At 41.5% G+C, this 21,520-nt stretch overlaps 1 protein-coding gene across 1 annotated transcript in view; it reads left to right on the top strand.

Annotated features, from left to right (window-relative positions):
• slc35f3b (solute carrier family 35 member F3b) overlaps nucleotides 1-21,520 on the top strand; it is a 45,019-nt gene continuing 23,499 nt past the window's right edge. Inside the window, exons 1-2 of the mRNA XM_041050696.1 lie at nucleotides 1-179; nucleotides 1,090-1,304. Of these exons, the coding sequence (XP_040906630.1) occupies nucleotides 82-179; nucleotides 1,090-1,304 (313 nt within the window). The 5' untranslated portion in view covers nucleotides 1-81. The remainder of the gene's footprint in view (nucleotides 180-1,089; nucleotides 1,305-21,520) is intronic.

Below are 21,520 nucleotides of genomic sequence, written 5' to 3'. Positions count from 1 at the left end.
AACAGGACGATGGTTCTTGTCTCCGTCAGCCTGGATGAGGATTTAGTTTTACAGTAGCTGCCCCGCTTTGTGGCCTTGAGGATGTACGGCGATGGAGAAGGCACTGTGTGGGACCGGGTCGGACGTCCCCACCGTGACTGTATGTGCTACCTTGGACCTCCTACTACTTTGATGCCGATGTAAGACATTTAAACTTTTACGAGTGCTTTGCAGCTCGGACGACAGGAAGCAGGCCACACCTGTTGCGCATTTGATTTCCCAGGTGTATTGGTAAAGTTAACAGACTTTATTATATATTAAAAATAGTCATTACAGCTGTGGAGCTTAAGTGTTATTCTCTGTGAATCTCATTGATGTTTTAAATTTAACCAGGGCTGATGCTTGATAGTAATTGATTTTCCCTGAGTGGATCAGTAAATAATCGTTTTGCCTTCACATGTTGACGGTTTCATAACAGCTGAGGGGCTTTCAGGTCATCACTGTGCCACTTTGTCAAGCACATGACACTACAGAGCTTTAATGGTGCGATATTAATAAATCAGGATTCTTTTTTATTTTTATTTTATTGTTTTGTCTCACCTGCTGGACACAGAATAACAAGTATTTATCTCCTCTGTGTGATAAAATGATATTTGATAGGTTACTGTGCAGGAGGCTGGGCGCAGTTTTGTGCTCCAGTGCCCATACATGCCCGGAGCTGTCACAAGTGTTGCTTCTCCATCTCCGCAAATCACTCACGATCGATTCATTAGTTTCAAATTCCTATAAGCCTATAATAGGAGTTGCACAGTGCATAGTATAGCTACAACAGTTGCAGGACCAGTCACTTTCGCTTAGTGTCTTTCACACTGTTGTTGTGCGGACGCAGGGCCAGTGAAGGATGATGATTTCTGTACTGTACAAGAGACGCGCTGCAGGGGCCCTTAACGCCGGTCTCTGCGGAACATACAACACTGACTTTCCTGGTTTAGCCAAGGAGAACTCTTATCTCATCAAGTCGCACACAAGGTTTACAGGCTTTCTTTCCCCTTTGCCAAGCGGTCTCACTTAGTCTTGTAACACCGCCACCCCTTGTTTCTTTCTTCCCAGCGGGATGCGCAAGTCGCCCGACGTGAGCCCCAGAAGGCTATCGGACATCAGCCCTCAGCTCAGACAACTCAAGTACCTGGTGGTGGACGAGGCCATCAAAGAGGACCTCAAGTCCTCCCGCTCAGTTGAGGACATCAACAGCGCGTCCATAGAGGAGCGAATATTGCGGATCACCGGCTATTATGGATATCAGCCTTGGAGTGCGAGCTACAAGAGTGAGTCAGTTTACATGCATGGAGCTGTGAACTTCTCTAACTGTAACATGCAGTGGTGCATAGTGGCCATAGTGAGAGGTCAGGTCGGCTATATGTGAACTGCTGGTTCACACAATCAGGCTATGAGTCCGTGTCACACTTTACACAAACACTCATTGGATTTCAGACATCCAGAGTATTGATGGAATGAAAAGTGCTCTTAGGCATCACTTAGTTTTTGTATGTGCAGCTTTATGGTGTGCCTGTGACTGACATGGTTAGAGAGCCAGCTGTATGTGGGTGGATGGAGGTTGAACACAGGTTAAATAACTCCATGTGAGAGTATTAAGCGTACAAACCTATGGGCAAGCATTTGTAGCTTTCACATTGTTGCTGTGAGACTTCAGGGGATGGTGGAAATCACCCTGTTGCTTTGTTTTACCAAACAGAGCCATTAAGATTTCAGGTACTGTAATGTTAACCCCCCCCCCCCATTCCCAGCACTCAACTTTTCTTTCCATCTTTCATCCTCATCCTTTACATTAACCTGTATCTGATGTACTGCGCAGAACAAAAAGAGAGCTCATCATCAAGAATGAGAAAAGAATTATTTACACTTGGTGTCAGTCGCCATGATGCTGCCCCTTTTCATCATTACTATCACTGAATCTAATTTTCCCTCACTCTGAGAATTAGCTGCTAAAGCATCGTTGTTGCTTTTGGTTGCCGCAGACAGTGGAGCTATGTGTTTGCATCACTGGAGCTTGTTGGGCTGGGAGTCAGACAGTGGGAATGTTGCTCGGAGCAGTTGATTCTTTGAAGAAAGTAAGTTGCCGACGCAGCTTTTATTTTCGCACTCTCATTTTTTTTCTTTCCCTGCATCACTTCAGTTGATTTGCATCATTTCTTTTTTTTTTTTTGTGCACAGCATTAAAAGCCTGAGCTGTAGCTGCTGCTGATCCTGGCTGGATGACGCGATGGATTACAGTCTTGCTTCATATGCTCTGTGGCTTCTTCTGGAGTCTCTTTCTTGCTGTGGTGGCGTCAGGACAAATCACAGTCTTAACAACTGCCAGTCTTTTGTTCATTAGTTTATTATTTCTGCTCTGATGTGGATACGTTCAGCAGGATTTTTCTGGCGGACGACCTTTAGCTGGCGGCTGGTGGCAAATTTTGTAAATTTCATATGAGAGACTGCAATATTAAGCAGCTGCAAGGCTACTACAAAATTTATAGGCCTATACCTAACATCTGAACACTGCAGGCTTCACAGGACAGCTGCTGTTCACGTCTGAATTTGTCTTTATTTCTTTCTGAACTGCTGGTGCTGTTGCAGGGGAAGGGACAGTCATGTGGGGAGACATATTTCACTGACTGAATTGGGAGACTGTGGTGTCCATGATTTAAAATTTTAATATTTTGTATTGTAACAAGAAGAGGGATGCATGTTTATTTTAGTTTGATGAAACGTATACGTCATATTTTATACTGTCTCCCATGGGGCCCCATGGCTGCCAAAGCAATGGTAGTCAAATATACTACACTGTTGTTTGTTTTTATAGACATTTCAGTAGTGTGAACTGGGGAATCTGTTCACACAACCCCACTCTGAAATCACAGTTCTGTTTCAAACTAATTCCACCAACTCATTATCCCTCTATATAACTGCCGATTTCCATTGAATTGCCTAATTATAATGTTGTGGAACAGCCATAATAACAAGTATTGCTCGTTAGAGTGGGTTGCGTTTTTATTGTGCCGAATGCGAGTTATGACAAGACAAGTGTCTATTCTGCCAGACATTTCACATCAAGTGAGAGAAATGGAGGGTTTAATACCCAAACCCGATGATCCATGTTCAGAAAAACAAATGTTCATCTGAAAGAAACTGCCACTAGTTGAGTCATACGGTGGAGTATCTCCCCTAAAATGTTATTGTGTGGATGACAGTTATATTGCAAATAAAATATTTCAGGATGTGTTGCGCTGTTGCATCAGATGTTTTTCTGTCTGCGTGGCCATCAGGGGAAACATTGATGATTTTGCCTTTCAGGAAAAGTTGGGTTCGTCCAGCTCCCTCCTGTTTCTAACAACTCAACCCTACAGTAAAATTTAAATATGCCACCTTTGAAATTAGCACAGCTCTCAGCTCCTTCTGGCCCACCTACTTGCAGCTGTGCTTCGTGGTGACAGAAGTCCCCCTAGTCACACATTGCACACAATTGCATGCCATGTGCTGAACAGAATCAGCCCACAGTCCCCCTCCAACACACACGACCTGTCTACACACTACCCAGTGAGAGACAGCAATGGCTAATGGCTAAAGAGTAGAGGGCTAATGCTGAAGGCAGCCAATTTCAATAGTGGTGGGAGGCTGAGTACTTCTCAGTAGAGTGCAAATAGAAGCCTGTTTGTTTCATTTACCACCAACCTTTCCAAACTGGCACATGTGCTCTTTCACACAGGAGAAAGCAGAGTGAGAGGGAAAGTGGCGCCATGACGGATGCTGAGGATGAAAGGTGGCTGTGTGACTTAGCTTTTCTGTGTGATTTAATGGATCATCTTAACATCCTGTAAATGAGACTACAGGGATCACAAACACACAGGATGCTGTCATTGCCCTCTCTGAGCTTAACTGCATATGTAACAGAGCCAAACACAACACGAGAACCTTGCTCATTTATCAAAACCTGCCTGTGAGTCACTTTCCCATGAGTGGTGTACATGAAAACTCAGAGCTGAATTAAGCAGGAGTTTTGCTTTTGATGTAGTAGACATAAGTGAATTATACTGCAGGTTTGTTCCTTTTTTTTTATCCCAGCATGTCGCAGCTCTTTATTCAGGCTGTTTAGCATGTTTGGACCGAGCTTTAGATGTACTCAGCTCGCTTCAAACCATGTACCTGTAGTGTCTTCTGTTTGATTCTCGTCTCTAGAATTACACGGCATCTCTCTCCTCTCTCTCTCTCCACTGGAATAGATTGATAAACACATAAATACAGCCAAAATGCCAGTAATCTTCTTCTCTGTGAAGATCAACAAACCATTTCACCTACCCTGCCTGGGAGAAAAATGCTTCAATTCCACTGTGAAAATGGCCATGGATGGACGCATTGATGCCTATATCAAAGAAAAGGTCACTGGTTACTAGAGAAAGGTTACTGGAGAGAATATATTAAGCCACAGTATATACCACAATACATATTTAGAGGGAAGAGGGAAAGAGAGAACCTAGCATATATATTTATACCATTTTCTCTCATTTGTCTGTACTTTCTAGGTTCAATCAAAGAAGCAGTTGGTTGGTAACTTAGAGCGAGACTTTCACTGGCCAGCTTTAACATAACATGGCAGAGCGGTGGTATCAGTGCAGCAGGAACTCTGACATATTATCTGTCTCTTATATGTCCGTGGGGGAATCACTTTTGCCGAATTCAAATGAAATGTTATAACATCCTGCCTACGTCCACGATTAATAATAAAAATAAATGGAACCATTGGCCGCGGAATCATTTTTTTCCCTTTCTTTTAATTTAGTTTTTGTTTCATATTCCATACTTTTGATTGTCTTTAGGTACAAGCAGGTCCCTTTGAAGATAACGTTAACCTAAAAGAAGTGCAGGTTGCCCCATAGTATTGAGTAAATTTGAAATGGTTGTTTTGCTTTGGTAGGTTTTCTGGGCATGAGTTATGTCCATTAGACAAGTTCAATCTAAAAAGCTTGTTTTATTAGGCCTTTCCTTTATCTGTGAAATTTTCCCTTTAGATTTGTCAGGTTCTGCTGAAAAGTTAAACAATTTGTCAGACAAACAGACTTTGTTCTACTCCCAATTTACTCGCACTATCTATCACAAATGTAGCTTCCCCTCTGGTGCAAATTTAGAGCTTCGCGAGGCATGAAATGAAGTTGGATTCTATTTTGAGCTCAGGGTTTTGGCATGGTGAGACGCAGCGGTGGAGCAGGTTGGAGAGAGCCTATGTACTCATGTACACATTTGCTGCTTGCAGTAACAGGACAGCTGGGAGGGATGGGCAAGGTATGGGCCGACTGTGACTGACGACGAGAATGACTCCTTTCAGCTCAGCTGGAACTGAGGAGAAAGATGAGATTAGTTGTTTAGATACGTGCTCTTACTTGCTCAGCTCCTTACACGTAAATCTAACTTTTAGTATTGGGAAAAGCTTTCTGGGAAATGTAGGCAATCACTGAAATAGAAGTAAATGAGGGACTACCAGAGTGATGAGCCGTCAGTGTATGAAATTTACCTTTAAACCGATTACCTCACCATTATTTACCTGGTGTGTGAATGAGGCATAATAAGACAATAGCACTGCCATTTCAGTTGTTTATTTGCCAGAGAGGTAAATTCATTGATTCAGTGGGTAGAAAAAAAAACTATTCTGTCCTTTTGTTCTCTGTATGATGTGACTGTGTTACAGTGTGTATTAGCCTGGAAGTGAAAACTCCCCAACCTTGATCCACATCCTCCACATCTGCAGCCTTTATTCAAGCCAAGCGACTGCACGCACAGAGCGGGCACCAGTCCCCGTCATGTAGGCTGATGTTCAGTCAAGGGGCAAGATCGCCTACGTATGTAAACAGGAGCCGCTGCTACTCTCAAATTTGTGCACGTTCACGTTCTCACATGCACAGTCATCCACGAAGAGACAGAGCAAAAAGACATAAAGGAAACTGAGACAACTACGCAGTATTTAGGTAAACAATTCATTACCCAGCGGAGTTTCATCTCTACACTGCTTTTCCTTCTTTATGCATAAATTTTTAAAGCACTGCCACATGTTTTAGTGATATGCATAACATACTAAACAAAAATAATATACCCAGAAGACTTGAACATCATGATATATTTAATATTTTATGTAAATGGATTATATGACAGTGGGACACATATTTATGAGTTTTGGGTATAAATACCAAATCCATATGGCACCAATGCCAACATCTAACATGTTGCCTGAATGGGATTATTCAGACATACAGGCCCTTTCCACTTGTGGGTATTGATGTATCAATAACCGTGGAGTCTTACCATTCACCAAAGATGCTGAGGCATCGCCTCTGGAGGAGTACGATTACTGAGCGGCAAAATTGTCCTGCTTCAGCTCTCAGTCAACTGAAAGGCCTAGAAAATCAGCAGTGAAAGGAACAAGCACACAGTTCAGTGTAAGAGACAGTTCTGAAGGTGCCTTTGGAGCTTATCCTGATTTAAAATGAAGTAATGATAGATTCAGTGAAGTGCAGAGCATAGTGGCCCAGTAACAGGGCGACATTTTGAATTTGGTTCAACATTTTTAAAGATTACTTGGAAACATTTATGCTTTGGAGAGCACTGTTATTGCTTTATAAGGATGAACTGTTGCCATGTCACTGTCAAAAATTTCTGACTCCAACCAGTCCTTAAATAATTTTCCCAGTGTTCAGAAACACTGTTTGAGCTGAATGTTTCTAGTTTAAAATTCTATCTAAGCAAGTGCAAGTAAGGCTGCTCTGAACAAGTGTATTTTAGGCTTTTTTATCATCTCCACTACAGTAGAAGCAGCTTCTGTTGCGTAACATCACATCTATAATTGAGAAGGACGCATAGATCATCACACACCTGCTCTTCAAGTCCCCCTGGTGTCCAGTGGACTGGAGGAGGTACAAAATCAGCTCTATCACTTTGAAGAAGAAAACCTCCAGCCTTGTCTCTTTCAGCTGCTCGTCTTTGCTCTCAGTGTCATCCAAAGTGCTGGAGATGAGCGCAGATAGAGGGGCGGATAAAGGGGAGCAAATGAGACCGTTAATTCAGTGGGCTTGAAACAGTATCGTGGAAAAGATTCAGCCTCACTTCAGAGCTGGATGCTTCTTAGAAGACCCATTTGGGTTTTTTTTTTGTCCCAGAGACACTTAGCTTGATGGAAAGCAGAGTGGTAAATATACTGCATGCATGAAGTTGTGGAGCATCTGTATAGCTTATGTAATATCTGAGACAACTGGTTGCCTCAGCTTGGTAATGTTAGTGCTTGTGTTTCTCACAATGAATCCTGAAGACAGCCGAGCTAGCTGAATTTACAGCTGTGGTGCTTGATTCTCAGTGCTCACTCTTCCTTGTAATGGAAATGCTGCCAGTTTAATGCCAAACCCTGTCCTGCCGTCACCCCCCTTTCTCCTCCTCCTCACTCCTTTTCATCTGCTGTTAATTAGAAGTTGTGAAGTGATGACTCCTACCTCTGTGTAATTAATCCAGGGTCTGCTGTGGCCACACACACCACATCATTGTCTGTGCTGGCCGCAGAAGAGCGGTGCTTGAGAGCAGGAAGAGCAAAGTGTAAATGGGGTTGTGCAAGTAATTAGGAAGCTTATTTTGGCACCTTGATGGGGAGAAGATGAGGACTGATGGCAGTTTGTAGCCCTGATGCACACAAACACAAGCCTTCATCAACTGCTGTTAAGTAGTTCAAATCTTGCTTCAGAGTGAGAGTTTAAATATATTCCTGTGTATATCTGCTCTGCTTTTAGCAGGTCCAGGCATCATCAGCGTAACAGAAGAAAATGGTCCAAAAAAGAAGAGAATTTTTGACAACTTGCATCTGTGCCAAGTGTCAAGAGTAAAAGTGTAGAAGAGTAAAAAAAAGAAACAAAAGCCAGCTCTATCTATATCCCAGTCCTGTAGTTTTTAGCCTTGGTTTGAGAGAAAAGTGTTGTATCAGCTGACCTAGTTATAAAAAGTTGGGCACTGCTGTCACATCCCATTCTCTAGAGCAATCTTACCCCTTTCCATTTCAATTTTTCAATCATATTGAACACTGGAAAAATATAAGCCTCCTTTACCTTTTTCTGCCAGTTTTGCATATCCTATATATAACGAAGCTGCAGCCAGGGACATGAGGGAAGGACCCAAATGCAGACTCCATAAGACAGACTGATGACTATGTTCTTTAAAAATTCACTGGCAGACAGTCCATGATGCCAGGATCCAATACTGAGCAAATACCAAAAATCATCCGCAAAAGAGGAAAACTCACAAACACAAACTCTAAAGCAAACAGGGATAATTACTGGTTGAACCAGGCAACAGGGGTAAGTCCAAAGGGGAACACAAGAATCAACACAGGAGACAGAACCAGGAGGCAAACACAAGCAGGATCCAAGGTGCAGACAGGAGCTCAGGAACAAACATAACCACAGGGACAAGCACAGGGATAACAACTGCAGGTATAAACACAGCAGGAACACAACAGGGACAGACTTCAGTAGGAACACAGACAGCTTGACAGACGAGCAATGAGACTTATATACACTGGGCTAAATTGGCAACAGGTGATTCACATTAGGGCGCGACAGACAATCAACAAAGGCGGGAAACAAGACAAAGACAGGAAGTGAGCTTGGAACAAACACACAAGGGCCAGGGCTTTAAAAAAAAATAGCAAATGCTGAAACCAGTACTTAAGAAAACAAACAGTAACATGACTTTCAAAATAAGGAATAGGAATTACTGAACAACCGGCAATGGATACATAATAACTCAGATTTCAAACTAAAACAGGAGATACAGAACATACTCAAGTAACCAAATCAAGAGTCCTCATAATGTCCTTAAAGAAATCAACAAAAGTTCAAAAAGAATTCCACTAAAGAGTCCACTAAAGTCCAAAACCAGTTCAAAAGAAGTCACCAGATTGATCCCAACAGACCTGAAAGAGTTCAAAACAGCCCTCCTTTTGGGGCTGATCATAAATATTTGAAAAGTTTCTTGCACACTTTAAGGAAACTTATTGATATTTGCAAACCCTGCAAATACTGGTAAAGGCCTATTACAGTTTGATCAAAACAACAGCTGCCACTGTTGAACACTGACATAAATCATAGGAAACAGACATAATATAAAAAACAAACAAATAAAATACCAGAATGGGACATGAGTGTGATACTAGCTGGTGATTATCATTAGTAAGTGATATGCCTTGTACACTTTGAACAACATAACAACTGTTACATTTATGTCACATTCATTGTACAATCCAGTAATCATCGTACAGTCCTCCTGTTTCAACGAACAGAAATGTCAAAGCAATCATTACTCACTAGTGAGCAAAATGAGTCAGTTTGCCTCCAACAAATCAGAAGAAGAGACGGGGCAGTAAACATACGAATGTTAGTAAATAAATTGTGTACAGTCCACCTCCCCCAGGGTCAGCACTCCTCTCGTCAGCATTAGTGACTCATGCTGTGGAGATGCAGACAGTGAACGAGGAGAATGACTAATTCTTCAAGTGTTAATTCATGTTTGTTTTAAACCTGATACTTTGTCCCCAAGGATAAATGAAAAAGAGAGAGAAACAAACTCGTGAAACGTTCCAACGGGATAAAGTGGGCATTCTGTTTTTGAGTCATGATTGATTATGTTCAATTCTTAAATTTATGTAAGTGAAGGTTATTATTACGCTTGATTGTATTGTCAGCAAACGGTGTGGCTGCACATTTTTGTCGCTTGATGGATGATTACAACTTTGACTATGATTAGGATCTGTTTTTATTTACTGACTCAGTGTGAAACCAGAAGAATCACTTTTCTAAAGCAGCTCTGTAAGTGAATTTCATGGCTATCGAGACAACAAATTGCAAGAATAGAATTTTTTTTTCTTTCATGCATACAGGATATGGGAAATATTTTGGAAAATTGTGCTGGACATCAACATTTGATAGACAAGAGAGGATACATTTTCTAATTTTTTCATGACTCTTCTGTTTTTTGCATCAGACCTCAGCCCATTTACAGACTGCGGTGTGATTTGTCACTGTGGTTGGTTTACTGAATAAAGCGAAACGGACAAAATGGCAAACAATGCAGCCACTGACCCACTGTCATTGACTGTTGTGTTGCACCACACAGCATCACTTTACCATACCAGCAGGCATCACATGCCAGGATTACATGCGGTCCAGCTGCAAGACTTTGCTGGTAGCAAAGATGCACAAAGCCACAGCCAACAAATATTTTACCCTTCAGCAAATCTCCTTGATCTACAGCTGTTTGCTTTGTTCAGATATCCCATGATTATCCCAGATCATATATTTACAGAAAAATAAAAACATAAAAGTTGCAAGTGTGGTTTGTTTCTCTACCAGGATCCTCTTTGGTGACACGCTATTATTATCCCCTTTTCACCCCTGCACAGTCATGCAACATCTGCTCATGCCACCTTTTTATTCCACGCACTCATTGTCTGTTTTCATTTGTCTGACATTTCTTATGAACTGTATGTGTGACTGAATCTTTGCAGCGGAGCGAGAGCTGCAGTCCTGTCGATCAACCCATCTGCTACTGTACCTAAATCTATTCCAGTCTCATCCTCTCTGGCCTCGTTCACCTTTACTTTTTGTCTCAGTCGCTTTCTTTTTGAAGATAAAAGCAGGTAGGCACACGGAGAAGAGAAATGTGTGGCCATTTATGTCTCTGCTGCAGCCAGAATCAAGTGAGCTCAGCATTGTGACACTGGAGATTAATTTGGAGAGGGTTTCTGTTGTCTTAGGCGAGCAGGAAACAAAAAGAGCAGCCATGCATGGCGTTTAGAGAGTAGTTTGGTCTCATTTGGTCAAGTGCTAGCTTACATATTTGGATTTAAGAATTTATCACCTTCAGTGGTCCTGGCAATGATATACTGCAGAAGAAGTGTGGTTTCTGTTATCTTTAGAGAAGGAAACGAGTTGGAGGTGGAGGAGGGGGTGGGGGTTGTGATGGTGCAGCCTGAGGCAAACCAGCAGGGGGAAAACAGTACAGTTAAGCCTTCAGGATGCTGTGCCTGGTGTTGCCATGGGAAGATCTGATATATTCTCTTTGCTGTCTTTGTGAATCACTCACTGAAGCATCTTTTTTGTCACTGACTAAAACCAAGGATTAAAGGAATAGTTAAATGTTTTGAGAAATAAGCTTATTTGCCGAGACTTATAGATCAGAAGATCGATACCACAGGTCAGTTAATATGAGTCTACAGCCAGCAGCCTGTTAGTTTGGCATAAAGTCTGGAAACAGCTGTCCTGATTCTGTCCAAAGGTAACAAACTCCACCTGCCAGCACCTATAAAACTCACTAATTCTCACACATTACTGTACATCTTACTTGTTTGATCCGTACAAACTCTAACATGGAAAAAAAACACAAAAACAGGTTTGGTTTAACAGGGGTAATAATTGGTTGCTGGGCAACCTGCAGAGACTCCAGGACACTGGGCCCCCACAAAAAAAAAAAAGAAAATCAGCACATAACTGCTCATAAAACTGCAATTTGTCATTTTCACAGTCCAGTTTTTATGCAGGTTAAACAAAGCAGACATAATGTGTTAATTAGTGAGAATTACAGATGCTGGTACCGCAGAGTGATTTTTTTTACTTTTGGACAGGTTAGCTGTTTCCCCGTTTTGCCAGTCTTTATGCTAAGCTAAGCTAATCAGCTGCTGGCAGCGGCTTCATATCAACTCCACAGACACGAGAGTTTTATCAATGTTCTCATCTAACTCTTGGCAAGAGAGCAAAATAAGCATATTTCCTAAAATGTCAAACTGTTCCTTTCAGTAGATGGTGTGTTTTCCTGAACACACCACCTACTGAGGATGCTGACGATGCTGGATGCTGATGGAGTACGTGCACACACACTACTGTACATGTGTGAGAACTATTTGCTTCTAGAGAAAAATAACAGAAGCTACACAAAGTCTGAACAGATCTGTCAGAGAAACAAAGATGAGGCTTAGAAGAACAACAAAGAAGACCAACTGGATGAATCTGTTTCTACATGATAGAGACCCCCACGCTGCCTCTGCAGCGTGCACAGGCTGTGAGAGGCTGGCTAATTGGTGTTTCTGCATGAGAAAAACATGTAATGAATGTCATGGTGAATGTCTGACAGCTGATCCCTTTAATCTGATGTTGTTCAAAGGGGAGTGATCCTCACTGGGGAGTGATCCTCACTGAACACTGAGCGCACACCAACTTTAATGTTTCTGGAAAAGTTATCTTTTATTTTGATGGGCTGATGAGACTGAGATTTAACTCAAGTAGATAGAAATTTGGGCTACAACCAGCTGATAGGTGTCACCAGTTCAGATCATAAGGAAGGAGGAAGTCAGTTGAAACAGATTAAGATTATACAGATGTATTGAAATTTAACTTGTGAACTTCTAATTCTACATCAGACTCACATTTGTAAGCTGCACACTGTGGTCTAGCCAAGTCTCAATCTCTCATTCCGTCTCATAGATTATTGGTGTGCTCGCAGGAGTATCACTAATGACTGTGAGAGTGTAAGCAGTTGATTTCCTTTGAAATTCGAAAGCCATGAGCAAGTGCATCCAACCATCTCTCTGGTTCCTCGCTGCGTGGAGGGTTTCATAAATAGTGAACAATAACACTCTGTGAGCATGGAGAACTTCCCAGATGATGAGTCTTCATGAGCCCCGCAAGTAAAAGTGCACTTTATTTTTCTATGGTTTTATAGATTCCTCTAAATGATTACAGAGTACAGAGGACAGTATCATCATGTTTTACTTTTTTTTAAGTATAATAATTTCCACATCCTATAATCACAACTTAAAAATCACTGAACATGTACAATACGATACATGTAGCTATATAATGAAGTATTTGTTTTAAAGAAATAGCTATAAAACAGTTAGTCCCATATTTCACCTACAAATAGCTGATCTGCTAATTGTAGAAAGAGGTGAAATAGTTTTTTGTTCGACCAATCATCCAAACCAGCCAGCAAAAAAAAAAAAACATTCCAACATTCAATTCACTGTTTACTGATAAATTAATGAAATTTAATTAAATTTAATGACTTAAACAATTAATCAATAATGAAAATGGTTGCAGATTTGCTGTCTGTAGATTGACGGTGGTGAATTGACTCATTGTTTCAGCTCTGAATGACTTAAATAATTAATTGCTCATAAAAAATATCTAGTGATTAATTTTTTCGGCTCATTGTTGGGATAATGATTTTAACCTTATCTCTGGTTTAGGTTTTCCAGCTGTGTATATTTGAATAGAGGAGTGATTAAAATAAATTAAAATAAAGCACTTGTTTCATCTGAAAGTTTTGGTGTCACTTGGTGTTACAGGAATCTTCCCAACCCCAGACCCTGAATATTTTCTGTGAGAACCACTCTTGAACAGCTTAATATGAGGATTTAATTTAAGTATTAAATCAAGAGGTCTGCGATGGGGCTGTAGTCTGTTGGTGCGAGCTGTGATAGCCGAGGGAGCGAGTCCTCCAAAAGCATGTCACTATAAGTCATTATTATAACCCCCAGCCCCCAGCGTACAAAGTATTCAACGTGGGTCAGGAAATCAGGCAATTAAGGGAGCTGTGGACATGGATGAGAGCCGACAGCCAATGGAGGAGTGCAGAAGGAGCCAGGAAGGCTTGAACCTCCTCTCCCCCTCAGGGAGCTGACTGGTCCACATCTCAGCCCACTACATGTACAGAACAACCACTTAATCACAATGCTTATTCAAATCAAGCCAATGCACAGGCCTCCATTTACCCAAGTACTTACTATGCACAATCACTCCACGCTTTAAGGACAGTACTCTGACAGATCTGTTTATAACTGAAAATTGTATTGAGCATTTAAAAGCTTTGACTGCTGTGGGTTTTTTTTTTGTCTCCAGTGGCTGCCAAAAATATGCAGTTTTGAGAGTGCCTTTGCTGTCTCTTCACCCTGAATAAACATGGTCACAATGAGAATATATTACATTAAACCGAGGAAGAGCGTAGTGTTTACAGCAGTTTACTGAGTTCATTATATTGTCTCCTGTAAATAAGTGTTTTAAGTTTCTTAATGCTCACAGCTTTTAAATATTATATCTTGTCCAAATGGTGCAAATAGCCTGAAAGACAGGAAAACCCTCAGATGTGGAGCACCTTTCTTTCTTCCTGTTCCTCAGTGTGTGAATTCAGGGTAATTACTGTGGAGAGTGGAACATGATTTCAGGTGACATTTGTCACCCATGTTGCTAAGACCACACTTATAATGAGCAGACTTCCCCATAATGAGAGCTGCTCTCATTGGAATGATAAATTGCCCCTGTTTGTGGAAGTTCCATCACCAGCTGATAAAGAAAACAACGCTTCCATAAAAACCTATAACAAGCATACAAAGCTGTGCATTTACAGCTTTGGGAACACGAGGGCCACAAGTTCTATTTTTGTCCGACACTGACTGCTCGCTATTTGCCTCGGTGCTCTCACTGTTTAAGGTTGAGAAGTGGAGATGGAGGAGAGAAAGAGTGTGAATTTTACACTACTGACAGCACACACACACACACACACACACACACACACACACCTGCTCCTGGCCTTTTGAAGGTCCTCCAACCACCTGCTGTTACGGATGGAAAGATAGGTTCGCTCGTGATCAGAAACCAGTTTGATTAGTGTTGAAAGCGACCTGGCTGGACGCACCAACCAATCCGAGCACTTCAAAGACACAAAACGAACAGATCTGAAGCTCAACGATAACGTGATTATACAGATCTGAAGTAACCTCCTCTTCTACCATTCCTCCCTCATGAGAAAGACTTATATTGTTGCTGCTGCAGCTGCCAACTGTATTTAAGTACAAGTTTCTTTCTTGGTGTTTGAACCTATTCCCTTGCTTTGAATTATTCACCTCAAAAGGCAGAGTCCTATGCCCAATTTTTGTCTGTCTGCCAGCCTCAATTATGTTCAAGGAAAGTGATTCATATCGCTGGATCTCTGCATAATTGAGGCCTAGTGTCTCAGGTGTATTATTTTACTGTTATTCATTTGTGCACAGGATGTTCACAGTTCTGTCAGCAGTCTCCATGGCACCCTGTGCAACAAAGATGGAAATAAGTTGAAACCCTCATTTAAGGTCCCATGTCACTGGCAGGCAGGCCAGTCAGGCTGTTTCTGCAGGACGAGTTAGTGAAAGGTGGCAACAGGTCCTCTGTTTTCCAACCTCAGCAGCAGCAGGATTCTGGGCCTGATTGCCGCTCAGGCTCAGATAATGTTCTTTTCATTTGTTGTTTAGATGCTTTAATGAAGAGTCACAGGATTGGCCTGGCAGTTTACCGAGGGTGTCTCCAAACAGAGGGTTTAGAGGTCTGGTCCCCTGCGTGGCCAGACGTGTTTCAGCATTTTTCAGACACATAAATAACTCCTCACTCCTTCTGTAACCCTTTTAATCAGCGGTAACATACTGGCTTTTCAGTGCCTCACACAACACAACACAAACTGGAGAGAGGGAGAAAAGATCTGCAGCTCCAGGGATCAATAAAAGTATATAAAAAATTCAAGGAACAAAAGAAATTCAGCGGAACCTTGCTGAAATTCACATTGCCGATTGCTATTCATGTTAATTAACCTTCTTTAACTGCCTGGATGTAAAATAACCTGCATTGCACTAGTGCTTGAAAGCTTCCTCATACTGCGATATATTCAGACACATCCCTGTGTGTGCCTCAGATACACAGAAATTAGGCAAAATCATGTTAACGCTTCCTGAAAAAGAAACTGAATTAACTCAGCCACTTGCAAACACTGATATATTAGGTCATAGTCAGGTTTATGCAAATTACCCCTAAAAATCCTGTTTATGCATTAGATTTTTGTTCATTAGATTAGACTTCGAACTTGTGACCGCTGTTAGAAGTTGTCAGTGTTTAGGAAATTATGTTATAATTTATGAGATTGTTCCCTCTGACGGTTAAAAGGATAAAGATGGAAATAATCTGTTTCTTAACAACACGCAAACTCATGAAAAGACCGAAACCAATCAAAAACCCACCCCCCCCCAAAAAAACAACAAAAACAGCTCACAAGTATGATCTGTGTATCCAAAGCTTGATGTAGCTTATTTCTCTGAGCCACATCCACTGTTGTCTGAAAACTTTAAAAACTGCTGCGAATGCTCACCAGAGAACCAAATGTGTATTAATGTATAACTGTTTACAAACTGTTAAAAATCTTAAACCTAAATAATTTTAAGTGATTTGTTTCCGTTTTTGGAAACCCATTACTCAGAGAGATAATAGCGTTGTCAGTGCTTTTTCAGGTCACTCTGGACTTGCTATATCCTTTTGTCACCTCACTATGAAGGATGTACCTTGAAAAGAAAATGCCAGATCAAAAATGAAAGTGGAGTGCCTCACTCCACTGTGACAGAGCTCTAACAATGTCCCAAGAAAGGACAAGAAAGACAGAAAGAGACATCCGTGTGTTTGTGCATGCACTGCAGTGGTGTGTTCCTCTTGGATCCTTCTGTGTGGTTGTGTGCTTCCAAATGTGTACTTCTGGTTTTCTTTAAGTGCACTGCACAGGTCGTGCTTGTTTCTATTCTGTATTTTCCGTGTATGTGGGTCATTTCATCACCTTTCATTACTGCTGTCCCACTTTTTTTGCCCCACTGCTGGGCTGCAGTTTGATTTCTTGGTCATTTCTCATCCAAACCCTGAGCAGGTGTCTTCATGTCAAAGTTTCATCCCTGAGTACATGTGGTCACAGTGCCCCCTACGGGCACAATGGAGGCTCTGCAGTGTCAGGATGATGTCCCCACAGTCACGTCCCTAATTGGTGTCAACTCAAAGCAGCACGTGTTACGTCTATAACTACCTTATAGATCCATCTTCCTCTGGCTTATACACTATTATCTCAGCAATATGATATTTAAAATACACTATTTGTTACATGTTTTGAGGTTGTACCTACAAATTACTTGTTGTTCTGACAGAAGACAGGAACAAAATCCAAGAGCCTATTTTCTTTTTATTAAAACAGTTTTATAGTAGAATGGAAAAGATTACATAACATAATATGTTATAAATTCATGGCCTCACTTCTGAGGCTTAGGTAATCGCCTGATGTAAATGCAAGTGGCAGAGAGAAGCTTTTGGAAAAGCTGCCCCTTTATTACAGCAATTGAGAACAATTTGAATAATGTTTAGCAAAGTGAGATAACTGCAGCGTAAAGATGAGCCACTTCTGCAGAAAAACAGCTGGGAGGCTTTTTCTGTTTCAGAACAGTGGACATGTCTGACTGTTAAAAAATGCATTAACAGCAGACAGGTGCAGAATGAGAATCAAATTCACAAACCAGGATATGACATATCCTAAACTTGAAATTACCCAGACTGTATTCCCTGCACCAGAAAACTTTGAAGATTGAAAAGTCATACTATAGCTTGACAACAGAGGGAGCAAGCGCCATTTACTGGAGAGAAAAAAAATCTCTCTCTGCAGGCATAGAGAGAAACCTCTCGCTTTAACCAGCAGTTGGCGTGCAAGGGTCAGTCTCTTTGTTCCTGAAGTGAGTAGGAGTTAACAAGCTTCCTCACAGATAATGTGACAAATACAACCATAGTAAAGATGGAACAACCAGGGCCCATTTCAGTAGTGGGGTGACCTCAGAACCAATACACAATCTTGCTCCTCTTATCAGCAGTTTTCATCAGAAATACCAGGAAGTTGTTGGTCAGAGGAACTTGCGGGCAGTTTTGAAATTTCACTGAATAAATTGAATATTAAAAATGTTTGTGATGCATATAGACGATGCATACTTAAAGTGCTGAGAGAAAACTTATTATCTTGACCACTCCACTTCCACTGGAGAGTTAGCACAGGACTGATATTTAGCAAGGACCTGTTTCTGTCCAGTGTTGTGTCTCTTCCATTCCATGGTCTCAGCTAAGATAAAATCTGTGGCTTAACTGACACTACAACAAATAAGAGAAGACTAACACTATAGGATCTCAGGAAATGACTCTAAAATGAATATGTAATGATTATAGCCGTATTTTTGTCTGTCACATTTACTGCACATTTTAAGAGTCTCAGCTGAGCCACCACTTCCAATCATGTCCTACAGTGTACAGGGCCTCTGTCCTAGACCAAAACTTCTGACCCTGCCTGCGTGTCTGCACCACAAATAATAAAACTTTCACACACCAAACTAAACTGGAAAGAATAAATGTGCTGTCAGGGACTTATTCCTCTAGTGGGATGCAAATTTAATGGAGACTCACTCTTCCTGATTAAGCATGGGTCACCAGGGTAGAGTGTGATTATAAGGTCCTATCATTAGGTGTTGCAACTTGACGGCATTTAATAGATACTGCTGGACTTTATTAGCTGTGGTTGTAATTAAGAGGAAGTCCCACATTACTTTAAAGTGGCAGCCAGTCTCACTCTTTCTGTCTTCCTTCTAGACAACCAGTGGTGGAGGGAGTATTGAAGCTTAGTACTTAAGTAAAAGTACAAATATCCCGCAAAATATTTACTCAAGTGAAAGTGGAAGTACTACATCACCACCGTAACCGTTTTTTTGTACTTGGTCAAGGGATCAAACCCACAACCCTTCGATCTCAGGCCGGTCCAAAGTCCAAAGCTGCACTCTTAACATACTGCGCCCCCAAATTTTGATAAAGAACATAGATATACTGATTTATACCTCTGCCTATGTCACTGCTCACAAGCAACTATACAATAACTACTTAAATACAGTCAAAGATGGCTGTCTAATTCTGAGCTGGAGGGCTCATGCGCAGCCGACGTTGGCTCTGGCTCACCGGAATCAGGCCAGTCCACTAGCTTGTGCTGCTACCAAACATTGGAGGTAATAGAGCCACCTGATTGGTTGGCAAAGGCAAACAATGCCTCAACGCAATCAGTCTAGTGGAGTAGAAAGTACAGATAACTGCTGCAAAATGTAATCAAAAAGAGTAAAATCAAAAGCATGCATTATTATTATTATTTTTACTTAGTACAGGTACGTTAAAAAAATACTTAAGGACAGTAACTAAGTACAAATACTTTGTTACATTCTACCAATGTCTACGGGTCAAACCCATAGGCTGTATAAAACACAGACGTAGCACCCGTGACGTCACCCATTGGTTTCGGGGAGTCGGTTTTGTCACCAAACCATGGGCATTTGAGCTGCGCCATCTTGGATTTTAGTGAAAGTGTACTTTCCATATTTGGCGAAGAGGCGGTTACTCTACGGGTCAGCCGGGATCAGCCGGCCGAGAACCCGACCACTTAGCTCGGAGCAACCGAGCTAGCCTAAGGCTAATCATCTAATCAGCTAGGTTAACAAGCTAAGCGGCAGCTACACACAGTTACATCCACGACACCACAATCCTCGAGTCCGACCCGACTAGCTCGACCCCGTGTAACCGTGACACACAGCATACAACAGAGATCATAATGTTGCTGCTGTGTTTTAAACATGGCTGTTTCAGATAGAGAGGTTTTAGGTGGAGCTGCAGGGTTTGGTGGAGTTGTGGGGGGAAATTTATTTCTAGCCTATTATTTAACTGTGAAACAATCATTATTATTTCGTATTAATACAATATATTAAAACGTTAAAAACATTACTATTATTGTTGTAATTATTATTAATGATAACAATAATAAAAAAATAATATATTAAAATGTTTAATATTTAATATTTACCGGCTTTCACAGCTGCCTCCACCCGCTATCCACTTACAGTTACATCAGCACACAAACAACAACAGCCACTTACTGACGGAGCTGCTCTGTCCATGCAATGTCGGACTTTTCAAACAGAAAAATGAGACGAAATAAAATTGTAGCCTAGTATTCCCGCAATAAACAGACTCTGAGAGCACGGAACACACCGCAACAGCGTTCCTAACATTAGCTGCTCCGGTCCTCTATCTGTATCAGCAGCGACCATAAATCGGCAATTAAGTCATAAGCTAGCGGCTAAATATGCTAATACATGCTAATTAGTGCAAACATCCAGGTAAAATAGTGAGAAATTTACTTACCGAAAAAACTGCAACACAGATTCCTTCGACGGTCGGTTAGTACAGTCTACATTACAAGAAGCCATATTGTCACAAAAACCTATCCGAACATTGGCAAACAAACACGGACACTGCAGCCCCTGTCACCAGCTGCAGGTAGCCGGAGGCCTCTGGATGTAGCGGCAGCCGAGGAACGCGGAAGTGATCCTCATTGCTGAAACCTACAACTCCCCCTTGGTCAAGCCGATGGCAAACCTCAGGAGCGCCCTCTGCTGGAGTATCAGGTGAACTGAACACCTGACGGGTCAGTTTACCGATAGGTCAGTTTACCGACGAGTCAGTTTGTTGTCAGCATTGTCTTTTAAGTGGGTGGAGGTTATAATCTCTCAAATCTGTGCACTGCTTTGACAAGCAAATGCAGTGGGACTGTCTGTATTTGTGTAAGTTGGCACACACAGAACAGTGTATGCATGTAATCCAGTTTGTCGAGTGATCATTTCACAGACAATTAACTGGCAGGAATTTCTTAAAAAAAAAAAAAAGAAGAAAAAAAAAGAAGAAGAACGCATGCGTAATCTGTACACCGTTGTTACAGTACAAGCCATCAGGTGTTGTTATTTGTACTGTCTTATACTGCATATCTGCATAACTGCAAACTGTGGAAAATCACCACTCCTTAATTATATGGAGCTCTATGGAGTTGACTGACAATGTTTGTTCCATCACATCATTTCATGCTACTGTCCTGTTATATAAGATATATTACAATAATTCACAGAGGTATCAATTTCCCCAGACAAGGGATTGATTTGCAAAATGTTCATTAAAAATCATTTTGAAGAGTACATGTCATGTAGAAAATCGCTGGCCCATGTTTTAATGCGTCGACTCTTAAAGCAGTATTGGAGTTGTAGTACCAGTCACAATTTTGGCAGCAAGTGTAAGATTTCAGGCATCTATGAAAGATCAGTGTAAGTGTGGGCCACCGTGTACCTCTGCAATGTAACTAAAATGGGGAAAGTGTTTTGGCAACTGTTTTCTCCCACCTGCTCCTCAGGGGACCTCGCTGAGGCCATTAATCCAATAAACTGCTGTTGGTTGCAGTGCCTTGACAGCCGCTTGCCTCCACAGATGAGCTGTGTCTGCTCTGAAGATGTATAGGTCCCAGGAAGAGAGAAAGTTAATTTGACTTGACCTTTCTGGTACTTGAAACAAGCTGTTATTTAGAACTCTATGCCACAACAACCCCCCCACCCCCCAGCCCTGCCGCCTTCCTTTTCACACCCTGGGAGTTGTTATTAAGTGTGAGGGCAGCGAGACAGACTCCTCTTCAGTTTGGTAATGAACCCTCTGCTCTCATGTTTACAGCTCCACTACCTGTTTTCCATGCGAAGCAAGAGCCTTAAGTGACCCAGACTGGAACAGTGCAGGGAAAG

Source organism: Toxotes jaculatrix, chromosome 11 (genome assembly GCF_017976425.1).
Source record: "Toxotes jaculatrix isolate fToxJac2 chromosome 11, fToxJac2.pri, whole genome shotgun sequence".
In the NCBI taxonomy this organism is placed as follows: domain Eukaryota; kingdom Metazoa; phylum Chordata; class Actinopteri; family Toxotidae; genus Toxotes; species Toxotes jaculatrix.
The sequence above is the reverse complement of the archived record's forward strand: the minus strand, read 5'-3'. Positions and strand labels throughout refer to the sequence as shown.